At 44.4% G+C, this 27,130-nt stretch overlaps 1 protein-coding gene across 2 annotated transcripts in view; it reads left to right on the top strand.

The window, feature by feature from the left end:
* wdr11 (WD repeat domain 11) overlaps window positions 1–9,243 on the top strand; it is a 126,063-nt gene extending 116,820 nt beyond the window's left edge. The window contains exons 27-29 of one of the 2 annotated variants that reach the window (XM_070876672.1): window positions 1,993–2,138; window positions 4,015–4,091; window positions 8,261–9,243. In XM_070876672.1, the coding sequence (XP_070732773.1) occupies window positions 1,993–2,138; window positions 4,015–4,091; window positions 8,261–8,421 (384 nt within the window). In that variant the 3' untranslated portion in view covers window positions 8,422–9,243. Of the gene's footprint in view, window positions 1–1,992; window positions 2,139–4,014; window positions 4,092–4,550; window positions 4,649–8,260 lie in introns of those variants that run through there. The other variant, XM_070876673.1, reaches the window with a different exon arrangement.
* Window positions 9,244–27,130: the final 17,887 nt, after the last annotated feature.

Here is a 27,130-nt window from a genome sequence, read left to right on the forward strand (position 1 = left end):
ACTATTAAAATTGGAAAGAGAAATGGGTTACATTTTCAGGGTTGGAAATCCTCCAGCAGAATTGTATAGGAAGATAACAGAGTCCTTTTTACACAAAGAATATTCATCTGAAATATCGGCCCTGAATTTGTGGTCAGAGGCATACCTCCAGAGTACACCTCCGAACCATGAAAGATCTACGAACTTGCCTCTTGGCTCCACAGCACAGGAGAGTTTGGGTCGTGGGCCTCAAAGTATACGCCTGCTTAAAGGCCCACGGATCCCAGGGACACAGGCGGTTCGGAAGCGTCCCTGGGATCACGAGCCAGATCCTTCAATGAGAAAGGATTCCATTTATGAATGGAATCCCCATGATCCCAACTGGAATCCCCAAATAATTTGAACAATTTAGACATCTGTAATAAAAATAAATGTTCTGATTTTCAAATGTAATTAAGAGTAATTAATTACAGCGAATACAATAAAAATGTTAATTTTTAAAAAAATAATAAACATTTTAATCCAGGCCAAGATTTGTATAAACTAATTGTAAGTGTTTGTGCGTCATTTTTTATGTTTTACTTTTTAATTTAAGATTTATAATAACCCTTACTCTGGTGAAAGCAGGCCCTTATGCCTGCTTTTACCAGCCGCAAGAGCTTTGTGTCGGCATTTGCTGGGCAGTAATTGGGCAAATAGCCCAGCTCTGTGTCAACAAAAGTGAATTTCTAGTCGGTTTGGACGAATTGTCAAGGCGTACCTTGACAGATCGCAAGTCCCGGGATTTTGCGCATGTAGAAACCCGGAACTTGCGGGGCCTTTCAGAAGGCTGACAATGGTGTACGCTGAGCATACACTACCACAGAGACCATAAATTATGGGCCATTACCCTATTTTTTCTCTTTCATTTGCTGACGCACTTGTGCATTTCCATTTTTTTCTTTTAGTTCTAATAACTAAAGTGCTCATTTTGTAAAATATGATTGTATATTTTTATTTTAAATAGTGTGACAGTTTTCAATGTCCCGTGTTCAGGCCAGTATAAAAAAGACAGATGTTTCTAATTAATGACAGGTTTCAGTTATTTGGTATCTGTTTCAGTTACAAGTTCTAGTCGAAATCCAGTTATCAAGCAACGGAATAAAAGACCCTCTGTTAATCATAACTTTATTCGCTCTTTTAATTAATTCATGGCACATGGCATGTTTTGCACTGCAAAATGCCTTGCATGTAATTGAGTAGTGCAAAGCTTGTTACACACTCGTGGGAATCAGAAAAGTTAATCTTCTCAGACATTCATCCAGTTCAGATGGACGTCTACTTTTTCATATTGGAACTTGTGCCAGGGCTAGTAGAAAAGTTACTGTAACTTTAAGTGTATATTAACTAAGATTAAAAATTTGGGTAACACTGTCAGTTAGTTATCAGAAGTACCAAATGCCATAATTAATGGAGAATATGACTTATATTTTAGGAACATAGGAAAATCTAGTCCTGAACATAACATATATGGAAAGCAACAACTGACTCTTGCCTATTTAGCAATAATTTTTGAAATTACGTATTTCAGATATTAGCATATGAGCTTGTTCATATGAAATTTCCTTTCCCCACTTTTTCAACCCAAAAAATAAATGGGTTGGCACTTCTGTATTATAGCAGATAAAGGAATTTCACATGAGAGCATTAAACATTTGTCTGCTACTGTTTGAGGAGTCAAATTGCAAAGCACAAGTATCAAGAGATGCATTTGAGAATTCATGGCAGACTGTTGCAAATTGCCATTATTGATTTATGCATAACATAGTAAACAAGTCTTTCTTCCATGTAAGAATCATTTGAATGTTGTTCTCATCTGCCATGGTTATGTATCTGAGTAAATTGTGGTACTTAAAAGATCATGGACACTCATGTGAGTGCCCTGTTAACTCCTTGAATGTGCTGTGACTCATCTCATCCTGTTGATCAGATGTACATATTGGTAGAATGGTCTTTTTAATTTCTTTAATAAAGGTGCGTCTAAACACAGCGGAGTGTGCAGAAGTACTGAAACGTTGGGTAGATCATCTTTGTTCACCACAAGTGAACCAGAAGTCCAAAGCCATTCTAGTCCTCCTTTCATTGGGCTGTTTTAGCAAAGTTGCAGAAATGCTACACAGGTAAGAAATGTGGCTTCCGCTAAGACAAAATTATATTTATATCGAATACTAGTTGATATGGGGAGTGATATGGCAAGATGGATGGGTTTAATAATAGAACTTAATCAATACAGACAGAAATATAATAGTTTTCTTAAGCAACTTTTTGATTCATATTTGCTTTTGTTTTTTTTTCAAAAATATAATGAATTTAATCTCTGGAGCAGAGTTGGTTAAGGGAGATTTGATGGAGGTGTTCAAAGTCTTGACGGGTTTTGATAGTAAATAAGGAAAAACTGTCTCCAGTGGCAGAAGGGTCAATAACCAGAGGACACAGATTTTAAGGTAATTGGAAAAAGAATCAGAGGCGAAATGTGGAAACAATTTTTATGCAGCGAGTTATGATGATCTGGAATCCACTGCCTGAAAGCCTAGTGGAAGCAAATTCAATAATAAAGGGAATTGGATAAATACTTGAAAAGGAAACATCTTTTGTGCTACGGAGAAAGAGCAGGAGAGTGGGATTAATTGGATAGCTCTTTGAAAGAGTTGACACAGGCACGATGAGCCAAATGGCCTCCTCCTGTGCTGTATGATTCTATTATTAAATGCAACAAGTATCTTAATTATTGAATGTAACAAAATTAATTATGTAATTTTAGTAAGTTAATTAAATCTAGTGAATAGCTTACAGAACGCTAAGATTCTTGTTGAACTGCTGATGTGTTCCGCTGTTGGAGCTTTGTGGCAGTTGGCCAAAAATGATGATAACCGAAACTGGTGTAACTGATGCTGCTTACAGTCATGATCATTAGTGCTTCTGTAGGTGGTTCTTGTGGAAGCTGCTCCTGAGGCACCAGCACTTGGCTACATAAGAACATAAAGAACATAAGAATTAGGAACAGGAGTAGGCCATCTAGCCCCTCGAGCCTGCTCCGCCATTCAACAATATCATGGCTGATCTGGCTATGGACTCAGCTCCACATACCCGCCCGCTCCCCATCACCCTTAATTCCCTTATTGGTTAAAAATCTATCTATCTGTGACTTGAATACATTCAATGAGCTAGCCTCAACTGCTTCCTTGGGCAGAGAATTCCACAGATTCACAAGCCTCTAGGAGAAGAAATTCCTTCTCAACTCGGTTTTAAATTAGCTCCCCCCTATTTTGAGGCTGTGCCCCCTAGTTCTAGTCTCCCCGACCAGTGGAAACAACCTCTCTGCCTCTATCTTGTCTATCCCTTTCATGATCTTAAATGTTTCTATAAGATCACCTCTCATCCTTCTGAACTCCAATGAGTAAAGACCCAGTCTACTCAATCTATCATCATAAGGTAACCCCCTCATCTCCGGAAGCAGCCTAGTGAATCGTCTCTGTACCCCCTCCAAAGCTAGTATATCCTTCCTTAAGTAAGGTGACCAAAACTGCACGCAGTACTCCAGGTGCGGCCTCACCAATACCCTGTACAGTTGCAGCAGGACCTCCCTGCTTTTGTACTCCATCCCTCTCGCAATGAAGGCCAACATTCCATTTGCCTTCCTGATTACCTGCGGCACCTGCAAACTAACTTTTTGGGATTCATGCACAAGGACCCCCAGGTCCCTCTGCACCTCAGCATGTTGTAATTTCTCCCCATTCAAATAATAATCAAATAATATACCAGGAAGTGAGCGTAGAATGAGGATGATGCTGAAAAGAAAGTGCATAATGTAGGGCTAGGCTAGGAGCAACAACTAGATAATTTAAATTACAGACTAATTACAATTTTCTAAAATTGTTTACATTTTAATTCTTCACTTATTTTTATAACATTGCGGTGTTATTTCTGTTAGTAACTTAGTAGTTATGAGTTAAAATATTTCTGGAAAAATATATATACTTTTTTTTCCAATTTCAGTATGCGGTATTTTGACAGAGCTGCTCTGTTCTTGGAGGCTTGTCTCAAATATGGGGTTATTGAAATAAATGAAAAGTCACATATCCTTTTTAATTTAACTGGTACAAAACTAAATATTTCTGTGACCAAATCACATTTTCATGGTTGGACTGCTATTATAAATTCACCCATTTTTTTTGTCTTTTATCACAAAATCACAAGCTGAGGAAGACTATTCATTCCATTTTAGCTCATCCATCGAGAAAACGTACATCCTGTCAATCACAGCATCCGACTGTTAAATTATTCCAAGGTTATGCCTCCACTGTCCTATTCAAGATCTCATTCCATGTGTTAAATGGCTCAATTTTGCGCCATTTTTTTTGAGCAATCTTGATTTTGCTACTTTCCTCAAAGTTTTTATGCCAGCGGCGACTGTCAGCGCTAGATTTTTTGTACACCAGATATTTTGGTGCAGGTCTGGGTGAAAACTGATTTCCGCGCCGTTTTTAGCCATTTAAGCGATTTTCCCTAACACTGATTTTTTTTTTTTTAAGGACAGCGCAGAGTGACCTTAAGTAACGATCAGCAAACCGTACGTTTTTAAGGAAATCGGCGCTCTAGTCTATATCGGAGCTGTTTCTTTGCAGTTTAGTCTTGTTCATTAAAGATAGTTTATAATGATCATGTTTAGTACGTTCCTTGTATTTCTTTACATTAAAGATTACTTACTTGTTCTGGTACTTGGCACTCGCCCCCGGCCCCACTGCAATCCCGGGCTGAATGGCCCCGCCCTGCCCCTGGCCCCGCTGCAATCCCGGGCTGAATGGCCCCGCCCGGCCCCCGGCCCCACTGCAATCCCGGGCTGAATGGCCCCGCCCGGCCCCCGGCCCCACTGCAATCCCGGGCTGAATGGACCCGCACTGCCCCCGGCCCCGCTGCAATCCCGGGCTGAAAAGTCCCGCCCTGCCCCCGGCCCCGCTGCAATCCCGGGCTGAAAGGTCCCGCCCTGCCCCTGGCCCCGCTGCAATCCCGGGCTGAATGGCCCCGCCCTGCCCCTGGCCCCGCTGCAATCCCGGGCTGAATGGCCCCGCCCTGCCCCTGGCCCCGCTGCAATCCCGGGCTGAAAAGTCCCGCCCTGCCCCCGACCCCACTGCAATCCCGGGCTGAATGGCCCCGCCCTGCCCCCGGCCCCGTTGCAATCCCGGGCTGAATGGCCCCGCCCTGCCCCCGGGCTGAAAAGTCCCGCCCTGCCCCCGACCCCACTGCAATCCCGGGCTGAAAAGTCCCGCCCTGCCCCCGACCCCACTGCAATCCCGGGCTGAAAAGTCCCGCCCTGCCCCCGACCCCGCTGCAATCCCGGGCTGAATGGCCTTGCACTGCCCCCGGCCCCGCTGCAATCCCGGGCTGAAAAGTCCCGCCCTGCCCCCCGACCCCGCTACAATCCCGGGCTGAAAAGTCCCGCCCTGCCCCCGACCCCGCTGCAATCCCGGGCTGAAAAGTCCCGCCCTGCCCCCGGCCCCGCTGCAATCCCGGGCTGAAAAGCCCCCCCCCCCCCCCAATCCTGGGCCGAATGGAGCCCACCCTGCCCCCGGTCCCACTGCAACTCCGGGCCGAATAGCCCCCCTCACCCCCCCCCCCCCCCCCCCCCCCCAACTTCAATCCCGGGCCGAATGACCCCCCACCCCTCCGGGTCCTGCTTCAATCCCGGGCTAAGTGGGCCGTCCCCACCCTTCCCGGTCCTGTTGCAATCTCCCCCTCCCCTGCACGACAAGCCCTGGCCAATGAACTTCAACTTGCAGGTAAGTGGAGCGTCAGCCCTCTGTGTGTGTCTCTCATTACCCTTAGCAACCTCCCTCAGTGTGTCTCTCGTTACCCTGGCAAACTCGGCTTTTGGCACAGACTTGAAGCTTCACCCTCAGATTTAACTTCGGGTACCGCAGTGCCAAAATGAAATTTTACTTAGGTGAAAGTTCCAACTTTTTTTTTGGCACAATCAGGCACAAAGAAATCTACCATTAATCCTCCTGGGCACCAAAAATTGGCAAAGAGGAAAGTTGAGCCCAATAACTCTTCCTGTGCGGACGAACTTCCTGACATGAATTTGTTTTTCACCAGTTTCAACTCGTGCCTCCTTGTCCTTCAACTTGAAACAATGCGCATCTTTTCAGCCCCATTTACTATTTGATATACCTCCTATCTGGTCTCCTTCGATGCCCCCTTTCAGCTCTGAAATATCTCAATTTTTTCCAGTCTTTTGTTACGGAGTGTTACAAATTCAGGTCTGCTGTGGATCCGTTCTTCAATTCATTAGTGTCACTTGGTCCCATAAACAGTCTAACCATTTTACTTTTATGGGTGTTGACTCTCACTGCCTGACCTACTTGCACGATCGCATAACCTGAACCGCACGAGTCCTTCAGTCTCTCCGAAGGTGGAGTGACCAAACAAACACTTGGTGAGGTGAGTAAACTGACGTGAAATTTATTATGAGAAAAGGTTAATTTTGTGTTCATCTCGCAATGGAGTTGAGAAAATGGGACATGTTTCCACTTTGCACTTTGTGTATAGATTCTGTGCAGGGAAAACAATCCAGTAGTTTACCTAAACTCTTTCACCAATTGCAGGCGTGCTAATATAATAGAACAACAACAACTTGTATTTATATAGTGCATTTAACGTAGTAAAACGTCCCAAGGCTCTTCACAGGAATAGTACTAAGTTTTGACTGTGAAATTATACCTCAATGTTACATTTTTCTGTTTTATACAGATTTTTGTATTTGTTAAATTAATATTGAATTTTGTTTGAAGTAGTGGAATAATTTTCCCCAAAAATTAAAACCATGCTGAAACAAAATTGGTTAATGCCAAGTGCAGTACAGTTTGTTCAGACCTTAATTTAGATTTGTGCTAGTGCAAAGAGTTAACCTCAACCTCAGCAAACATCCCCTACTGTAGTGTGTTGTCATTTTCCAAACCAATTGCCCAATTAGTACCAAGTTACAGGCAGGTTTGTGTTATGGGCTCACAACTACTGGGACCAGAGATTCGCCTGTCCAAACGAGTTTTATTTAAGATCCTTACATCACCCTATCTCCTCACATACTTTGTTGTCCATTTTCACACTAAAGGACCCTTTAAAAGCTGCAGTTCCAAACATCTTATTTTTTTCTGATGCGTCGTAGAAGATACAGAAGTCATTTTGGAAAGATGTGGATTGTGTTCTTGTGCTGCTGAGATCCATTCGTCAGTTCATCCACTTCTCACTGTTGCTAGGATTGTGAAGATCTCTGGAACACATCTGTTCCTCAGGTTTACAGATTACCTTAATTATAGAACACACGGAGCTCTAACTCTGTAGATTTTATGATTTCACAATATTGGTAAAATTGCATGTTAATTTACTGACCTAGGTTATTATAATACTCAAAGGTAATGACAGGGAGTGATAGCAGTGTTTCACCAGGTCCATTGTCACTATTCATGTGGAATTAATCTTCATGCAGAATATGTCTTTGCTCTAAATCTGGAAAGCCCAGTTATTGCAAACTTGCCCAGCTGCGTAAAAGTGAATTTTTGAACGGTGTTCACTTTTTTTCTTGTGGAAGACGGTTTTTTTTACCAGCGGTTTATTAGAGCATGAAATCCTATACCATAAGCGACTATTGAGAGAGAGAGAGAGAGAGACAATAACACCATTGGAAAGGGAATCACATATTTTAAAAGGAAGAACATAAAAGGATACAGAGAAAGAGCAAGAAACTGGGATTAAATATCTCCAGTTGAAGATCCAGTATGGACACAGGTACAATGGGCCTCCTTCTGTGCTGTAAATTCTATGATTCTACAAAATTGTAAAGGAGTAAACAGTAATGACTTTTTTTAAACTGGAAAAAAAAGTTCTGCAGTAACATGTTTGGACATTTGCTCAAAATACAGCACATTATACTATAACATGGTTAGATTACTATGTGTGAATTGAGTACTTTATTGATTCCTAAAATGCAACATTGAATGCCATAACTTGATTATACCTTTATATAATTCTGCTTAGCAACATCAAAGAAAAACATAGAATAAGTCCATAATTATCTTTAGTTGATTGTGCTGTTGATTTAAGAATTGTATTGGTTTAAAATACATACTAGCCATAATTATTTTTTAAAAAACATTTTGAATACATGTCTGATGATCCATGCTAAATTTTAATTCTTAGACAATAGCAATGTGGTTGTACTTTAAAAGCATTTTCCTTAATAAGATTCCACAGAAACTTTACAATGCAGTATATGCAGATTATGCAAAATACTTAAAGATGCTGAATCTAAAGGAAGGGGCAATTCTCTTTTCCACGAAAGCAGGAGATGCAGGAGCTGAACTACTTAAGGAGCTGGAGCAGAGCAAAGAAGATAAACATGCTTCATGACTTGTAAATGCAAACCTTTGAAATTACAGTGGCCCTCCATAGTTATAATGGTTAATTGAACCAGTTGGTGACTAATGTATAGCATTTTAAATGTTGTGTTGCAGTTTCCAATTGTGTGATCTGAATAAAATACATTCCAGTTGTTATTCCACAGTGAAAATCAGCAAAAATAACTTATACGCTCGTCTATCACTGTAACGCTCTCTGGTATATTGAGACTTTTGGTACACTGTGGATTGTGCTTCTTTTGTTTATGACTCCCACATGGATGAAGAATCTGGATAAAATCCCTCTCTAATATAACCTTGGCTGCAATATTTTTGTAGGCTCCCATAGACAACCTCTAGGCTTCCATAGACAACCTCAGAGACAAGAAAAATTGTCCATACAGTTGTCATTCTGACGGATAGGATTTATTTTAAATGCTAAAAAAGACTCTCATTTCTGTAGTTAGGCTAGAGGATGTGAACATCTTGTATTATGTGATTGGAAATGTTTTCTGGGTATAATTGCACTTCGATCCTTCTAACTGTTTAGCGCTACACAAATAATTGTGTTTGTTGCTTAAAAAACTAGATTTATTCAAATGTGAGATGTGCATAAGTGATTTATAAAATGAAGTATCAAATATTACTATAGCTACACTTTGTATATAATTCAATGTTTAGTTTGCTATGAAGTGCTGATTCCAAAATCTATTAAAGACATGAAACCGAACTCTAGTGTGAAAGTTGCATGTTCAGCACCAGGTGGGTATATAACCAGGTGACATCGGTACCACAGAGATGTATTGAGGAGAAGAGCTGGTGAAGAAAGATGACAAGACCACAGTAACAGGGTGAAATAAGTGACTGACTTTGACCAGAACAGTCTCTTGACCATGGAACTCCTCCAGTCTAAAGATAAGATGGGGAAGGGAGGAGCAGAGTGGTGTAAAATACTAAGAAATTAAATGAACAAATGTTTCCTATTGGTACCCAGTGTTCCACTCACCATGACCTATTTAAATATTTTTATTCTGAAGTGCTGGAAAATTTATTGTGAGTTTGACTGCTTCTGCAGGTAAATTGTTCAATCCTGTGTTCTTATGCATGATGTATATTACACACATCACTGATCGGAAAAGGGTTTAATATTTTCCTTGTGTTGCTGTAGTAGGTTATCTCTACAAACAGGAAAAATAACTAAATGAACACTTGTCCTTTTAAAATGGAACTATATGATCGCCCCTTATGGCACAATATAAGTACAATGCCCGCGTGCCCAATTCACTTCTTTTCCCCTACTATAGAAAGAAAGAACTTTCACTTGTATAGCACCTTTCATAACCTCGAGCATCCCAAAGCACTTCACAGCCAATAAAATACTTTTGCAGTGTAGTCACTGTTGTAGGCGTATGTGGCAGCCAAAGTGCACAAAAGATCCTGCAACCAGCAATGTGATGAATGACCAGATAATCTGTTTTTGGTGGTGGTGATGGAGGGATAAATGATGGCCAGGACAGCAGGAGAAGTCCTCTGCTCTTTTTTATGAAAAGTACCATGGATCTTTTGAAAAGTACCACCTGAGAGGACAGATGGGGCCTCATTTTAAAATCTCATTCAAAAGATGGCACCTCAAATGGTGCAGCCACCTTCACTACTGAACTGACGTGTCAACCTAACTTATGTGCTCCAGTCTCTGGAGTGGGGCTTGAACCCATAGTAAGAGCACGACCGAGCTAAGGCTGACCCAACTTCGTTACCTTTCCTTTTAAGATGGAACAACTGTATTCCCCTCTTCTGGCACAACATAGCACGATATAAGCATCTCCAGGTGCCTATCTTCAAAGAAAAAATTGGCATTTATATAGCATATTATGATGCCCTCGGTCAGTATAGGTGTAAATCTCTCTGCATCCACTCCATCACCAGAAGCATTTCTAAGAAAGTACTGCAGCTTTCCACCTCTAGGCTTCTTGTATTTTACTTATTTTTTTACTGGATAAGTAAGTTTGCCTTCTTCCTTTACAGTGCTCACATACATTACTTTAGGTGCTTTCCTTTCCATCCTGGCCTTGTTAAGTGCAGGTAAGGGTGAAAAAAGTGACAAATGGTTGTCTTTCATTTTCGTAGGGACGATTGACAAAGGTACTTTAATCATTCAAAGTGTAGGTACCTGGAGAAGAAACCATATGTGGCAGCCAAATTGCACACAAGATCCCACGAGCAGCAATGTGATAAATGTTGAGTATCCAACCTTTTGATGCTGCACTCCACTAAAATTATGGGGCCGAAATAGCCCAGTTTTGCGCCTTTGAGGTGCTAACGGCACCCGAAACTTCGAGAAATTATATGGGAGTTAGCAGAGGCACTGCCCTGCCGGTAACCCTCCCCCCGGCTCACCGCGCAACCTCGCCAGGCCCTTTTCCGTCCCACGGCAGGAATTGGCCAGTGCCCTGCGAGCAGTGCTAGCGCCAGCCTCGCGGGTTGTTAAACAATCTGCAATCCGCTCAGAGGGCAGAAGTGAAAGGGGCAGCTGGGAACGCCGCACGCCACCAATTTCTTCTGGCCGACCAGTTTTCCAACTGACTCACCGGTGGGGCCTATTCATTGTTTCTTTGGCATGATCTGGGCTGCCATCGTGCAGTCTGGCACTCCATTTGGGTGCCGGGCTGGTGGCCCAGTGGAGGCGATCAGAGGCCCGGCAGAGTGCGTAGCGCCCCTACTCTTTAACTGAAGGGGAGGGGCGTTGAAAGGCATCAGCGCCACGTGGAGCTCGATATTGCGCTCCACTTTCTGTGGGGCCATAACCGCAATTTCACGTCAGCTACCACCCAATCGGGGCGCTGGGGAATTTCAACCCCTATATTTTTATCTTTTCATACCTCTCTGCTAAATTCCAGCATATTGTGCTGTTTTGTATCTATAAGGTACTAATATAAAATACCACAAATATCTCCAGGCAACTAGAAATACATCCTTGGCAATGTTGCATACATTCTGAAGATTTTTTTAAATTCCCCTTCAATTCCCTCTCTCAGACTATGCTGTTATTTCTGGTGGATGTGAATAATCGCCTGAGGACACACTTATGCAATGAAGGGTTGTGAGAGTGCTTTTAAGTTCTTTAAGAAGAATGTTATCAATCTAACTTTTCTGTATTGATATGAGCTTCCTTGTGGTACATATTAGTATGATTACAGCACCTAAAACGGAGTCATCTGTCATGTCTGCAAAGTGCAATCCTACTTGGATAAGGTTGCATATTCTGGTTGAATGTAGACCATGAGATTTCATCATATGACTGCCCTCCAACTACCCCGCTCTTGCCTGTGGTCATCTGACGCATCCATCCTCACAGCGTGCTGTCTTCACATGCGATTGGAAAACGCAGAGACTCTTTGGATGGTTCCTGACTCAATCAGACAACAATCAAACAGCCCTCTTTTTCCCCCACCCCCACCGCAATCTACTATATATTGATTTTTTTCAAATTTTTTGTTTTCAAATTCATTTTATTGATTCTGCCACATGTTACAAAGTAGACAATAGCCCCAACGCACCAGTATAATTATGCAAGATATAAAATTGCTATTGATTTTTTTTTCAAACTTCACTAGTGGCTTTTCTCATTTAGCTGTTTCATTTAAAAATGGGCTGAGTTGACAGTGGACTTGGGAGCTCAGTAAATGTCGCCCATCATTGTTACAGCTGCATTTTAAAGATCCTCCCAACAACAAAATATTTCTTCCAGGCCACAGAATTTGCTTGAAATCACTTGATTTCTTTAAGTTGTGTCATGTAAACCAGAAGTAATGACTCCATGAGCAGACTTTTCTGTTCTCCATGGTAACTAGTTTACAGTGCAGCAGGGACAATTGGTCAATAGGCCCTCAAGTGAATCTTGTTTTTCACCATAAATTGTTATAAAATCTGTTGTAGGTTTATTTGAATTCTGACTATGCAACCTGTGATCTTTCATCATCTTCACATGTTTAACCAAGGCAGCATCGATGTATTTTGGTATGTTGTGAATGATTTTTAAGAAATCTACTCAGCTATTCCAAACCTTAGACCTCTGCTATTCAGTAGTTCAGATTACAATGTAATTCAGAAGTTGCTGTCGGGTCATATTGTGGGCTAGCTCTGTCATCATCATTGTCTCTATCAGAATTGATTTCTGTATCAACACTGGCCTCATTGCACTCTGTATATTTAGTGTTATACTAGTGTGGTTTACATTGGGCCCATTCATTATCTTATAAAATTACTGAAGTTCTTCATTGTCTGCAGTAAGCTGAAATGCTACAAAGCAGTAATTGAGGTTGGAAATAGAAGAGGAGGAGATAGGAAACTTGAAGATTTGTAAAAAAAAAAAAATTAAGGTCACAGCATTTTGGAGTGGTTTATGATCTTTTGTAGCTGTTTTCCACTGTTGGTGTCTCTAGTGTTTTACACTATTATATAATTGTATAGGTAGCAGAGGGAGCTAGTCATGGAGGTAATGCTGCTATGCATTGGGTAATATAGGATTAGAAAGTTAGAAAACATGCCGGTGAAATAAAGGAAATAAAGGTCTTGCATTATCAGTGCGTTTTCTCATCAAGTTTATTAAGTCCCCAATTCCACACCCAGCAGTGATCAACCCCAATTTTCTAACTGGTTTTATACCAAAAATAATGAATATGAATGCAAATGTGGAGAAAGGCTGGACAACCATCTGACCCTAACAGTGATGCGAGAGCCAGCTGGAAAATTGTTCAATGCTTTTCTTAATCCTTCTCCATTTTAATGCTACATAAATTCACAACTGGAACTCTGAGAACAAATCTTAAATATAACTAATGGTAGGTCTAACTTTGAATTTCATAAAACAAAAAGCAAAAACCTACAGATGCTGGAAATCTGAAACAAAAACAAAATATTGGAAACGCTCAACAGATTAAGCAACATCTGTGGACAATGTCCACATGATCAAAAATGATGTGCGTCAGTTTCATTATAAGAAAGTATACTTCAAATGTCTTTGAAAAGACTGATCTTCCCCCACTTCCACACTTTTCCCCTGAATCCTTGGATACAAGTTTTGAAACTCTTATACTTTCTTTACTGATTAAAATTGGATTAAGAATCTCACTGATTTAATGGTTTTTGGTTGTTTTACCAAAAGGTGGTGCCCTTATTCTCTCACTTTCAGTAAAACATAGGTCTTTGTCTATAGCTTCAGCAGAACTTCTTCTGTTCCATGGATGGAATCACAATGCTGATGCCTGCAAAACTAAAAACAAACATTGGCCCACATTAATATAGGGTAATTAGAGGTGAGATCAACCAAGGCTTTAAACTTTTCTAACCAATTGGTTTTATTAACATTAAAATGCTACAAATTTTTACAGATAGAGATTCGTACAATCTTAAATAGAAGTACAACCTTGAAACTCAGAATGGGAAATTCTTCTGCGGGAGTCTGAGAGGTTATTAAGGTGTTGTTCGGGTCTGTCTCGTGGACTGTCCTCTTTTTCACTTTAGAATCGCTGCTCTTATGTCATTCTTGCTGATAAAAATAAACTTTTCAGTAACTTTCCATTCTCCCTTTCACAACCTGATGCTACCAAACAGCACCGGTTATCTCAAGACCTCCTTATCTGTAGACTTCCAGACAGTCTACATGACACTTTAGTCAACTTTCCCAACATGCCTCCTTGAACAGTCAATGAAACAGTTCTTTTAATCAAACTCAGTTCCTTTAGCAGGTAATTAACCCAGGGTTCTAGTCAATCCTTTAGTTTCCTTCAGACTGATTTTGAAATGTCCAAAAATCCTTCAGGGATACCTAATACCCTCAATGCATTTGACCCATATATTGGATAATAAAATAATAAACATTTGATCAAACATACTCAGGATTTCATAACATGGTCCAATATTGGTCTAGAAATCCCGGTCGGCTAAAAAAGGGAAAAGAGATACGCACTTACCAGAACCTGCTGCGCTCACGAGCGATCCCGGTCCTGAGGCCTTCACTCACTGTGCGTTGGAGCGCGTGCACGTTGGGACGTCCACAGAGCTCTGGGCAGCCAATCCAGGTAAAGTATTTTCTCATTCATAATAATGGGAACTCCGTAAGTTGGAGTTCCCATTATTATGTTTGAGAAACCGCGACCTCCCCCCCCCCCCCCCCCCACTCCAAACACACAAAAAAAACAGGGGGAAAAAACACATATTTTACATTAATTTAAATTAAAGTTATTTATGTCTTATAAAAAATATATATTTTCCCGATTTTTAAAGTTTTTTTAATTATGGTTTAAAATAAACTTACCATAATGGAGGAGGATTTTAACAATAAAATGTGTTTTTAAAATTTTATTTTATATTTTTGTGTTTTAAAACGTTTGCGCCTGTAAAAGTACGCTATGCGCCCGCTTTTATCAGGCACAAGAGATTTCAGGACATTTGCTGGGCAAGATATGGGTAAATACCGCAATTTTGCCTTTGCAAATGTCTTCGCTCCCGAGATACGGATAACCTGTCAAGCCAGAAACTTGACACAACGGAAAGCTGGTTTCAGCGCATGCACATTGTGTGCTGAAAACCGGCTTTTGCGTTGCCTTCCCGGATCCGTACAGACTCCTGAAGGGGTCTGGAACAAATTACAAGACGACATTAATAAACTTGCAGAAGGCCATATAATTAGAAAATGAAATTCAACAGATAAATGTGAGGTATCAGATTTTGGTAAGAAGAATAGGGAGGTCACATATTACTTGAAAAATAAGAATCTAAATGGGGTAGAGGGGCAAAGGGACCTCGGAGTACAAATTCACAAATCACAAAGTATTGACACAGGTTAACAAGGCCATTTAAAAAAAGCAAACCAAGCACTAGAGTTTATTTCTAGAGGGATAGAATTGAAAAGTAGTGAAGTTATGCTAACTTGCATCGAACCTTGGTTAGATCAAACTTGAGAGTACTGCATACAATTCTGGTTGCCATATTATAAAAAGTATATAGAGGCAGAGAAGATTTACAAGGTTGATACCAGAAATGCAAGGGTATACGTATTAGGAAAGGATGAACAGGTTGAGTCTCTTTTCTCTTGAAAAGAGAAGGTTGAGGGATGACCTAATAGTGTAACATAGCCAAGTTTGCTGACTATACAAAGATGGGAGGAAAAGCAATGTGTGAAGAGGACACAAAAAATCTGCACAAGGACATAGACAGGCTAAGCGAGTGGCGGGCAAAAATTTGGCAGATGCAGTATAATATCGGAAAGTGTGAGGTCATGCACTTTGGCAGAGAAAATCAAAGTGCACGTTATTATTTAAATGGAGAAAGATTTCAAAGTCGCAGTGCAGCGGGACCTGGGGGGTTGCTTGTGCATGAAACACAAAAGGATAGTATGCAGGTACAGCAAGTGATCAGGAAGGCCAATGGTATCTTGGCCTTTATTGCAAAGGGGATGGAGTATAAAAGCAGGGAAGTCTTACTACAGCTATATAAGGTATTGGTGAGGCCACACCTGGAATACTGCGTGCAGTTTTTGTTTCCATATTTATGAAAGGATATACTTGCTTTTGTCATGTATGTATGCTTGGGTTTATTAGCCACCAGCTGGCGCCACTATCGGAGGTCATTGGGCTGTGCGCACATGTGTGCGACCCGGGTATAAAAGGCTAGCCATCTTGTAATGTAATCACTTTGGGTCCTAATTGTTATGCTCGTAATAAAGTGATACAACTGAGTACTGTATGCAATGAGTAAGTGTGGCCCTAGCTCCTTTAATTAAACTCCAGAGTGCTGGAATAGTGTGGGAGGCCTGCTTATATACAGTGCACCCAAGGGATGCTGGGATCCCTTGGGACTCCAACAGGTAGGCCCTCTGGTGGTGGTGTGATATAGGTTGCCATGGGTTACATACATAACATCACTCTCTCCCAAAGTCAATAATACACTTATTTACAGGGTGAGACAATCTTGGGCTTTTCGCTCCCTTGTCGATCGTCTCGGTACAAATGCCAGTGTGGGTGAGTTGGTTGGTTCTTCGCTGGGCTGCTGGAGATGGTGAGTTCAGCTTCGTGGTGAACTGTGATGTCGGTTGCCACTTGTGTGCGTGTAGGAGGGTCGAAGTTGGTGGTGCCCTCTTCGGGTTGCTCGTGGCTGTTTGTGAACCGCAATTTGGTTTGGTACAAATGCTTTCTGCACATTAGTCCATTGGCCAATTTGACCTGAAACACCCTACTCCCTTCTTTGGCTATGACCGTGCCAGCAAGCCATTTGGGACCATGTCAGGTCAAATTGGCCAATGGACTAACGTGCAGAAAGCATTTGGACCAAACCAAGTTGCGGTTCACAAACAGCCACGAGCAACCTGAATAGGACATCACCAACTTCGACACTCCAACACACACACAAGTGGCAACTGACATCACGGTTGACCACGAAGCTGAACTCACCATGCCCAGCAGCCCAGCAAAGAACCAACCAACTCACACACACAGACATTTGTACCAAGACCATGTCCATAGTTGAGTGCAAATACAGGGTCATTGACTTCAATATCTCGTGTCAAGTTTGCGTGATCATGGTACATGCTTTGTTGATGCCACCTGCCCATGATGTGATCATGGAGATCAGGGTGGACAAGATAGAGTCTTGTTTTGAGCGCCCTTTTCATGAGCAGCTCAGCTGGGGGAACCCCAGTGAGCGAGTGGGGTCTGGTGAGGTAGCTGAGCAGGACTCGGGACAGGCGGATCTGCAGGGAATCTTCCGACACACGTTTCAAGCTTTGCTTGATGGTTTGGACTGCCCGTTCTTCCTGGCCATTGGATGCGGGCTTGAACGGGGCAGATCTGCCGTGCTTGATCCCATTGCGCGTCATGAATTCCTTGAATTCAGCACTGGTGAAACAGGGCCCAGTGTGGCAAACATGGCTCGTAGGCTTTCGATGGTGGCGGTGGACGTGCTTACAGACATTGTTACACATTCAATCCATTTTGAGTAAGCATCCACAACAATCAAGAACATTTTGCCTCGAAATGGACCCGCAAAGTCAACGTGGATCCTAGACCACGGTTTGGAGGGCCATGACCACAAACTTAGCGGTGCCTCTCTAGGTGCATTGCTCAGTTGAGAGCAAGTGTTGCATTGGCACACTCAAGACTCCAAATCTGCATTGAGGCCAGGCCACCACACATGGGATCTGGCTATAGCTTTCATCATTACTATGCCCGGATGGGTACTGTGTAGGTCGCATATGAACGTTTCCCTGCCTTTCTTAGGCAAAACCACGCAATTACTCCACAAAAGATAGTCCGCCTGTATGGACAATTCGTCTTTGTGCCTCTGGAATGGCTTAATCTCTTCCTGCAGCTCTGCTGGGACGCTGGACCAGCTCCCATGGAGGACACAGTTTTTTTTATCAGGGACAATAAAGGATCCTGGTTGGTCCAGGTCCTGATCTGGTGGGCCGTAACAGGTGACTTTTCATTTTCGAATGCATCCATTACCAAGAGCAAGTCTGCAGGCTGTGCCATTTCCACCCCAGTGGTGAGCAATGGTAGTCGACTGAGAGCATCAGCGCAGTTCTCTGTGCCTGGTCTGTGACAGATTACATAGTTGTATGCCGACAGTGTGAGCGCCCGTCTTTGGATGCGGGCAGAGGAGTTGGTGTTAATCCCTTTGCTCTCTGAGAATAGCGATATGAGCGGCTTATGGTCAGTTTCTAGCTCAAACCTGAGAACAAACAGATATTGGTGCATTTTTTTCACCCTGTAAACGCATGCCAGAGCTTTTTCAATCATGCTGTAAGCCCTTTCAACCTTGGACAAACTCCTGGATGCATAAGCGACTAGTTGCAATGTTCCCGATTCGTTACACACACCCGACCTCGTATGATGACGCATCGCAAGCTAGCACTAATCGTTTACATGCGTTATACAGAACAAGCAGTTTATTGGAACATAACAGATTTCTGGCTTTCTCAAAAGCAGCTCTTGTGATTTCCCTCATACCTAGTCATCTGCCTTCTGCAGTAGCACATGTAGAGGTTCTAGCAAGGTGCTTAACCAGGTAGGAAATTACCAAAATAGTTGAGGAGTCTCAGGAACGACCATGCTCCATTACGTTCTGTCGTCTCGGCACGTTCTTGATGGCCTCTGTCTTGGCGTCGGTGGGTCTGATGCCGTCTGCCATGATTCTTCTTCCTAAGAACTCGACTTCTGGTCCCAGAAAAACACACTTCAAGCGTTTCAACCCGAGTCCCACGCGATCTAGCCGATTTAGAACCTCTTCCAGATTCTTCAAGTGTTCGATGATGTCCCGACCTGTGACCAGTATGTCGTCCTGGAAAACCACGGTGCGTGGAACTGACTTTAGCAGGCTCTCCACGTTCCATTGGAAAAATGCCGCGGTCAAACGAATCCTAAACGGGCATCTCTTGTAGATGAACAGACCTTTGTGTGTGTTGATGCAGATGAGGCCTTTCGAAGATTCCTCCAGCTCCTGCGTCATGTAGGCCGAGGTCAGGTCCAACTTGGTGAGTGTCTTTCCTCCTGCCAGCGTCGCAAATAGGTCGTCTGCCTTGGGTAGCGGGTACTGGTCCTGCAGCGAAAAACGGTTAATCGTTACTTTATAGTTCCCGCAAATTCTGACCGTGCCATTGCCCTTGAGTACCGGGATAATTGGACTGGCCCACTCGTTGAACTCCACCGGCGCGATGATGCCTTCTCGCTGCAGCCTGTCCAGCACAATTTCCACTTTCTCTCGCATCATGTACGGTACCGCCCGTGCCTTGTGGTGGATGGGCTGTGTACCGGGAACTAAGTGGATCTGCACCTTCGCCCCCGAGAAACTTCCAATGCCTGGCTCAGACAACGACGGGAATCTGCTCAGAACCTGGGCACATGAGGTGTCGTCGATAGACAAAAGCACTCGGATATCATCCCAGTTTCAGCGGATTTTTCCCAGCCAGCTTCTGCTGGACAGTGTGGGGCCATCCCCTGGCACAATCCAAAGTGGGAGTTTGTGCACTGCTCCATCATAGGAGACTTTTACTTCTGCGCTGCCAATAACAGAGATCAGCTCTTTGGTGTAAGTTCTTAGCTTGGTGTGAATGGGGCTAAGCTTGGGCCTGTGTGCCTTGTTGCTCCACAGCCTGTCTAAGGCCTTTTTGCTCATTATCGACTGACTCACACCCGTGTCCAGTTCCATGGATACTGGAATTCCGTTCAGTTCAACTTTTAACATGATCGGTGGACATTTTGTGGTGAAGGTGTGTATTCCCTGCACTTCTGCCTCCTTGGTTTGAGTCTCTAGTTCAGTCTGATCCACCATGGATCGATCTTCCTCTGCAACGTGGTGATTTGCAGAGTTTACAGCTCGCCTGCACATCCGCTGGAGGTGTCCCATTGTTCTACAGCCTTTGCACGCATAGTGTTTGAAGCGGCATTGATGGGCCCGATGATCACCTCCACAACGCCAATAAGGTGTTAATTGCCTCGTATTAACAATTGATGGCGGACTATGGGTCATCTGAGGTCGTGCAGCTGCCGGCCTCTACATTCTGCCATATACATTCCTGCTTGAAAATGACATTACTTTGTGTACAGTACTTGTCAAATCACTCCACGAAGGCCTCCCAATCGTCCCCTTCTGCGAATTTCTCCAGAATACCAACAATTCTTTGCATTTTCGCGTGATTGTTCGTTAACTCGTTGTCAATTGTTACGCTCATAATAAAGTGATACAACTGAGTACTGTATGCAATGAGTAAGTGTGGCCTTAGCTCCTTTAATTAAACAGCGTGGGAGGCCTGCTTATAAACAATGCTCCCAAGGGATGCTGGGATCCCTTATGCTGCAAAATTTGTTTGGTGTTATCGCTGGTGGACATAAATGCCTGGGCTATCGTTATGGCTTTGCTCAGATTCGGTGTATCAACAGTCAATAGTTTGCGAAGGATAACCTCATGGCCAATGCCAAGCATAAAAAAGTCTCTTAGCATTTGTTCAAGGAATCCATCGAATTTGCAATGTCCTGCAAGGCGCCTTAGTTCGGCGACGTAGCTCGCCACTTCCTGGCCTTCAGACCGTTGATACGTATAGAACCGATACCTTGCCATCAAAACGCTTTCCTTTGGATTTAGGTGCTCCTGGACCAGCGTACACAGTTCTGTCATGTATTCAACTGTCATTGTAATCCATGTATAAACTGACCTAAGTTGTACACCATGAGAACACTGACCGCTAGGTGGTGAACTTGTGGGAGACACTCCTAACCTGGACTTTCAGGTATAAAAGGGGAAGCTCCACCCATCTTCTCCACTTTAGTGCTGGAACAAAGGTTGCTGGTCACAGAGTGACCTTCTCTCAAGTATGGGCCTCGTGTGCATTTGTACTGTATAGTAAGGACATATTATTGGCGACGAGAAACTGGGATTTAAACCACGCGAGCATGGCCACTAGCAGCACAGACGAGAGGTACTGTGTTGGTGATGATTGGGACGATTTTATTGAGAGACTACAGCAAAGTTTCGTCACTAAGGAATGGTTGGGACAGGATTCAGCCGACAAACACAGGGCTCATCTCCTGAGGGTTTGTGGATCCAGGACGTACTCCCTGATGAAGGACCTTCTAGCGCCAGAGAAGCTGGCGGACAAGATTTTTGAAGAGCTCAGTAAGTTGCTCGGGGAATACTTTAAACCGGCGAGCAGCATGCACATGGCGAGACATCGGTTTTACACGCACCGGCGGCGAGAAGGTCAAAGCGTTCCAGATTTCGTGGCAGACCTCCGGCAACTGGCGAGCCTATGTAAGTTCCCAGATGCATGCAGAGCGGAGATGCTGCGAGACTTTTTTATTGAGGGCATCGGGCACGCTGGGGTTTTCAGGAAACTGATTGAGACCAAAGACTTGACCCTGGAAACGGCGGCTTTAGTGGCCCAGACATTTATCTCAGGGGAGGAAGAGACCAGAATGATGTTTGACAAAAATCTTGGTTTAAATGCAGCAAATGGAGAGGGAGTCAACATTGTTAACGTGGCACACAGTTCTCCAGGCAGACAGGGGCAATCGGACATACCTGAGCATGTAGTCGAACCCAAAGGGGGAATTCAACATAGACAATGGCTAGCTGAACGGCGATTCATGCCATCGCAAGGGACAATGCGGCCAGTAATGGGGCCATCAACACCTGTCAATGGCGCGTTTAATGACAGTTACAGAGACAGTCAGAGACGATCGACTGGTAATGGACCTTTTGTTTCCAACAACGGCTCATGTTGGAGGTGTGGAGGCAAACACAAGCCAGAGCTTGCAGGTATCAGCAATATACCTGCAGAAGTTGCAACGTCAGCGGTCACTTGGCGCATATGTGCAGGAAGCCTGCAGCCAGGTTGATGTACGAGGAGGATGGGCCTGATGCAAGCCCTACGAGGCCAAATGGACACGGGGAAATCGCTGGAAGCTGAAGTTCAGCGAGTTCATGTGGAGCACATATACAATTCATACACCAGGACGCCACTGATAATGATGAAAGTGCTCCTCAATGGCACCCCAGTATCAATGGAGCTAGACACGGGGGCCAGTCCCTGATGAGTATCAAACAGTTCGACAAGTTGTGGACGTCCAAGGCCAGGAGGCCAAAATTATTGCCGATTTGACGCACAGCTACGGACATATACAAAGGAGATCATTCCGGTGCTAGGCAGCGCCACGGTAGTCGTGACCCACAAAGATTCGGAGAACAGGTTGCCACTCTGGATTGCCCCGGGGAGCAGTCCCGCACTGCTGGGGAGGAGTTGTCTTGCTGTCATGATCTGGAAATGGGGCGATGTCAATGCAATTTCTTCTGTGGAGCGAATATCATGCTCACAAGTCCTGGACAAATTTGACTCACTACTTCAACCCGGCATTGGCACTTTCATGTGATTCACATAAACCTGGACGCCAGGCCAGTACACCACAAGGCCAGAGCGGTGCCGTACGTGATGCGGGAAAAGATAGAAGGCGAATTGGACCGCCTGCTGAGGGAAGGCATCATCTCGCCAGACGAATTCAGTGACTGGGCGAGCCCGATTGTGCCGGTGCTCAAGTCGGATGGGTCGGTCAGGATATGTGGTGATTACAAGGCCACCATCAATCGGGTGTCGCTCCAAGACCAGTACCCGCTACCGAGAGCGGAGGACCTCTTTGCGACGCTATCTGGTGGCAAACTTTTTTCAAAATTGGACCTGACCTCAGCTTACATGTCCCAGGAGCTGGCGAGTGAGTCGAAGAAGCTGACCACCATCACGACACACAAGGGGTTGTTTGAGTACAACAGATGTCTGTTCGATATTCGCTCGGCCGCCGCGATCTTTCAACGAAACATGGAAAGTCTCCTCAAGTCGATTCCAAGGACGGTGGTTTTTCAAGACGACATCCTCATCACGGGTTGCGATACTGAAGAACACCTCCACAACCTGGAGGAGGTGCTACGCAGACTGGACCAGGTAGGTCTGCGACTGAAAAAGGCGAAGTGCATCTTCCTAGCTCCAGAGGTAGAATTCCCGGGGATGAGGGTAGCAGCAGACGGGATCAGACCTATGGCATCCAAAACGGAAGCGATCCAGAGAGCACCCAGACCCTGTAACACGACGGAGCTGCGTTCGTTCCTGGGGCTTCTGAACTATTTTGGTGACTTTCTTCCCAAATTGAGCACGCTGCTAGAGCCGCTACATGTGCTCCTACGCAAAGGTCGCGAATGGGTCTGGGGGAGAGCCAGGAAAGGGCTTTTGATAGAGCATGCAATTTGTTATGCTCCAACAATCTGTTAACGCTATATGACCCATGTAAGAAACTCATTTTAATGTGCGCTGCGTCGTCCTATGGGGTCGGGTGTGTGTTGCAGCATGTTAATGCCAAGGGTCAGTTACAGCCGGTAGCTTATGCCTCCAGAAGTCTGTCCCAGGCAGAAAGGGACTATGGGATGGTCGAAAAGGAAGCGCTTGCATGTGTATATGCAGTAAAAAAAATGCACCAGTACCTGTTTGGCAGGAAATTTGAGCTGGAGACAGATCACAGATCCCTAACATCCCTTTTGGCCGACAACAAGGCCATAAATGCAAATACGTCGGCCCACATACAGAGGTGGGCACTCACGTTAGCCGCCTATGACTATACAATTCAGTACAGACCGGGCACCGAAAACTGCGCCGATGCACTCAGCAGGCTCCCACTAGCCACCATTGAGGGGGCAACCGAACATGTTGCTGAGATGGTCATGACTGTTGAAGCTTTCAAAAGCGAATGCTCACCCATGACAGCCCATCAGATCAAAGTCTGGACAAATAAAGACCCGCTACTGTCTTTAATCAAGAAATGTGTCCTGAATGGGGACTGGGCAACCACGTATGGGGCATGCCCTGAGGAATTTAAACCATTTCACAGGCGCAAAGATGAACTCTCGATTCAGGCTGATTGCCTACTGTGGGGAAACTGAGTAGTCATGCCCCAGATGGGCAGAGAGGCGTTCATCCGAGATCTCCACAATGAGCACCCAGGCATTGTCATGATGAAGGCAATTGCCAGGTCACACGTTTGGTGGCCAAGGATAGATGCATACCTGGAACTTTGTGTTCGCAGGTGCAACACGTGTGCCCAGCTGGGCAATGCGCCCAGGGAAGCCCCCCTTAGCCCCTGGTCCTGGCCCATCAAGCCATGGTCACGCATCCATGTGGACTACGCAGGTTCTTTCATGGGAAAAATGTTTTTGGTTGTCGTAGATGCCTCCAAATGGATCGAGTATGACATTCTCAATTCAAGCACATCCTCTGCCACGGTAGAAAGTCTATGGGCAATGTTCGCCGCCCCTGGTCTACCGGACGTCTTGGTCAGCGACAATGGCCCGTGCTTTACAGGCATTGAATTCCAGGACTTCATGGCAGGAAATGGTATCAACCATGTCAGAACGGCACCATTCAAGCCGGCGTCAAACGGCCAGGCGGAACAAGCAGTGCAGATAATCAAACAGGCGATGCTCAGAATCCAAGGGGGTTCCCTACAAAGCCGCTTATCATGCCTCCTGTTGGCCAATAGATCCCGACCACACTCGCTCACAGGGGTTCCACCCGCAGAGCTGCTCATGAAAAGGACGCTCAAAACCAGGTTATCCCTTATACACCCTACTATGAAAGAAATTGTTGAGAGCAGGAGCCGGTCACAATGTGACTACCATGACGGGAATGCGAGGGCGCGATGCTTTGATGTCAATGACCCTGTCTTTGTCCTCAGCTACGCTGCAGGGCCCAAATGGCTTGCAGGCAGTGTGATTGCCAAAGAGGGGAATAGGATTCTGGTAGTTAAACTTACCAATGGACAAATCTGCCGCCAACACGTGGATCAAACTAAAAGGAGGTTCAGCAACCCCATAGAAGAAGCAGAGGAAGAACACGATGTAGAGTTTACTCCACCACAGGTGACCGAACACCGGAACCAAGTGGAGGAGAGCCCAGTCACTGTGGGCAGTCCGGACAGGCCTGAGGCACTGCAAACAGCAGACACTCAGGCCAATGCGCAATGACCGGAGACCCAACTCAGGCACTCTACAAGGGAGCGTAAACCACCAGAGAGACTTAACCTGTGATCCCAATAAGACTTTGGGGGGGAGGTGATGTCATGTATTCAACTGTCATTGTAATCCATGTATAAACTGACCTAAGTTGTACACCATGAGAACACTGACCACTAGGTGGTGAACTTGTGGGAGACACTCCTAACCTGGACTTTCAGGTATAAAAGGGGAAGCTCCACCCATCTTCTCCACTTCAGTGCTGGAACAAAGGTTGCTGGTCACAGGGTGACCTTCTCTCTAGTATGGGCCTCGAGTGCATTTGTACTGTATAGTAAGGACATATTAAGTTCTTCATAGGATTTGGTTGTTGGTTTCACCGGAGCTTGGAGATTCTGCATGAGGCCATAGGTTGTTGCCCCACAGATAGTAAGGAGGATCGCCCTTCGTTTGGCAGCATTCTCGTCCCCTTCCAGCTCGTTGGCCACGAAGTATTGGTCGAGTCACTCCATGAAGGCCTCCCAATCATCCCCTTCTGTGAATTTCTCCACGATACCAATAGTTCTTTGCATTTTCGCGTGGTTGTTTGTTATCTCTTTGCCAATTGTTAACGCTCATAATGAAGTGATACAACTGAGTACTGTATGCAATGAGTAAGTATGGCCTTAGCTCCTTTAATTAAACAGCATGCTTATATACAGTGCTCTGAAGGGATGCTGGGATCCCTTGGGACTCCAACAGGTAGGCCCTCTGGTGGTGGTGTGATACAGGTTGCCAAGGGTTACATACATAACACTAATAAAGAAGAACCAGGTTTATACCTGTTCGGAGTTTACAATATTCAGTCTATTGAGTTATCGCGTACACAACATTTGATGACGAAGTAGCAAGAACCTTCGCATGCAAAAATGAGCACAATTGGAATTCTGGAATGATTCGTTGAGGGAGAATATTGAGCAGACTTTGTACCCCGCTTGAACCAGTACTTCGTGGCCAACAAAATGGAGAAAGAGGAAGACGCAGTTCGGCGCTGGGCAGTCCTCCTCACGGTTTGCGGTCCGAAAATCTATGGACTCATAAAGAATCTCCTCTTGCCCTTAAGTCCAATGGACAAGGACTATGAAACATTGTGTGCTCTGGTATGTGACCATCTCAAACCAGATGAAGGCATCATCATCTCAAGATATCGATTCTATATGCATGTTCATTCTGAGGGCCAGGATATATTGGAATTCGTTGCCGACCTCAGACGTCTAGCTGGACCATGTAAGTTCGAAACTGCATTGGCAGACATGCTGTGGGACTTCTTTGTAATCGGCATCAACCACAAGGTGATCCTGTGTAAGCTACTGGTGGCAGAGACGCTGGATTTGAGCAAGGCCATCATGGTCTCCCAATCATGTATGACGACGGACAAAAACTTAAAGCAGATATCATTGAAAAATCGGAACTTGGAAAATACTGTAAACAAGATAGTATCGTCGTTTGGCAGAGCTGCATATGGCAGGGCCTACCCGACTGTGTACGCGAAACCTGTGGCTGCTCAAAGTCCGCCAACCGGAATGAATCCGATATCACCGTGTTGGTGTTGTGGGGGAAATCATAGGCATCATCAGTGTCAGTTTAAACAGTATATTTTTAAAGGCTGTTCAAGAGTGGGGCATCTCCAGCGCATGTGTCCGCAACTGAGCAAGCGTGCTGCGACACACCACATGGAGGATGATGACTAGTCTAGTGCGGATCCGGATATGCAATCCGAGATACCAGAGGAGGAAGTGTATGGACTGTATTCATTCCTAACAAAGAGCCAATCAATAATGATTAATGTAAAACTTAATGGTGTGCCAGTCTCGATGGAATTGGATATGGGTGCGAGTCATTCAATAATGAGCCAAAGAACATTCGACAGGCTGTGGGATACTAAGGCTGTGAGGCCTAAGTTGAGTCCAGTCAATGCCAAGTTCCATACGTACACTAAAGAACTCATAACAGTGATTGGCAGTGCAGTAATCAAGGTGTCCTATGATGGCGCGGTTCATGATTTACCGTTATGGATTGTTCCAGACAATGGTCCAATGCTGTTTGGCAGGAACTGGTTAGAAAAAATCAAATGGAACTGTAATGAGACCAAAGCGTTGTCGTTGGAGGAGGATACTCCACGTGCTCAAGTGCTGAGCAAG

Source organism: Pristiophorus japonicus, chromosome 3, assembly GCF_044704955.1.
Source record: "Pristiophorus japonicus isolate sPriJap1 chromosome 3, sPriJap1.hap1, whole genome shotgun sequence".
Classification (NCBI taxonomy): domain Eukaryota; kingdom Metazoa; phylum Chordata; class Chondrichthyes; family Pristiophoridae; genus Pristiophorus; species Pristiophorus japonicus.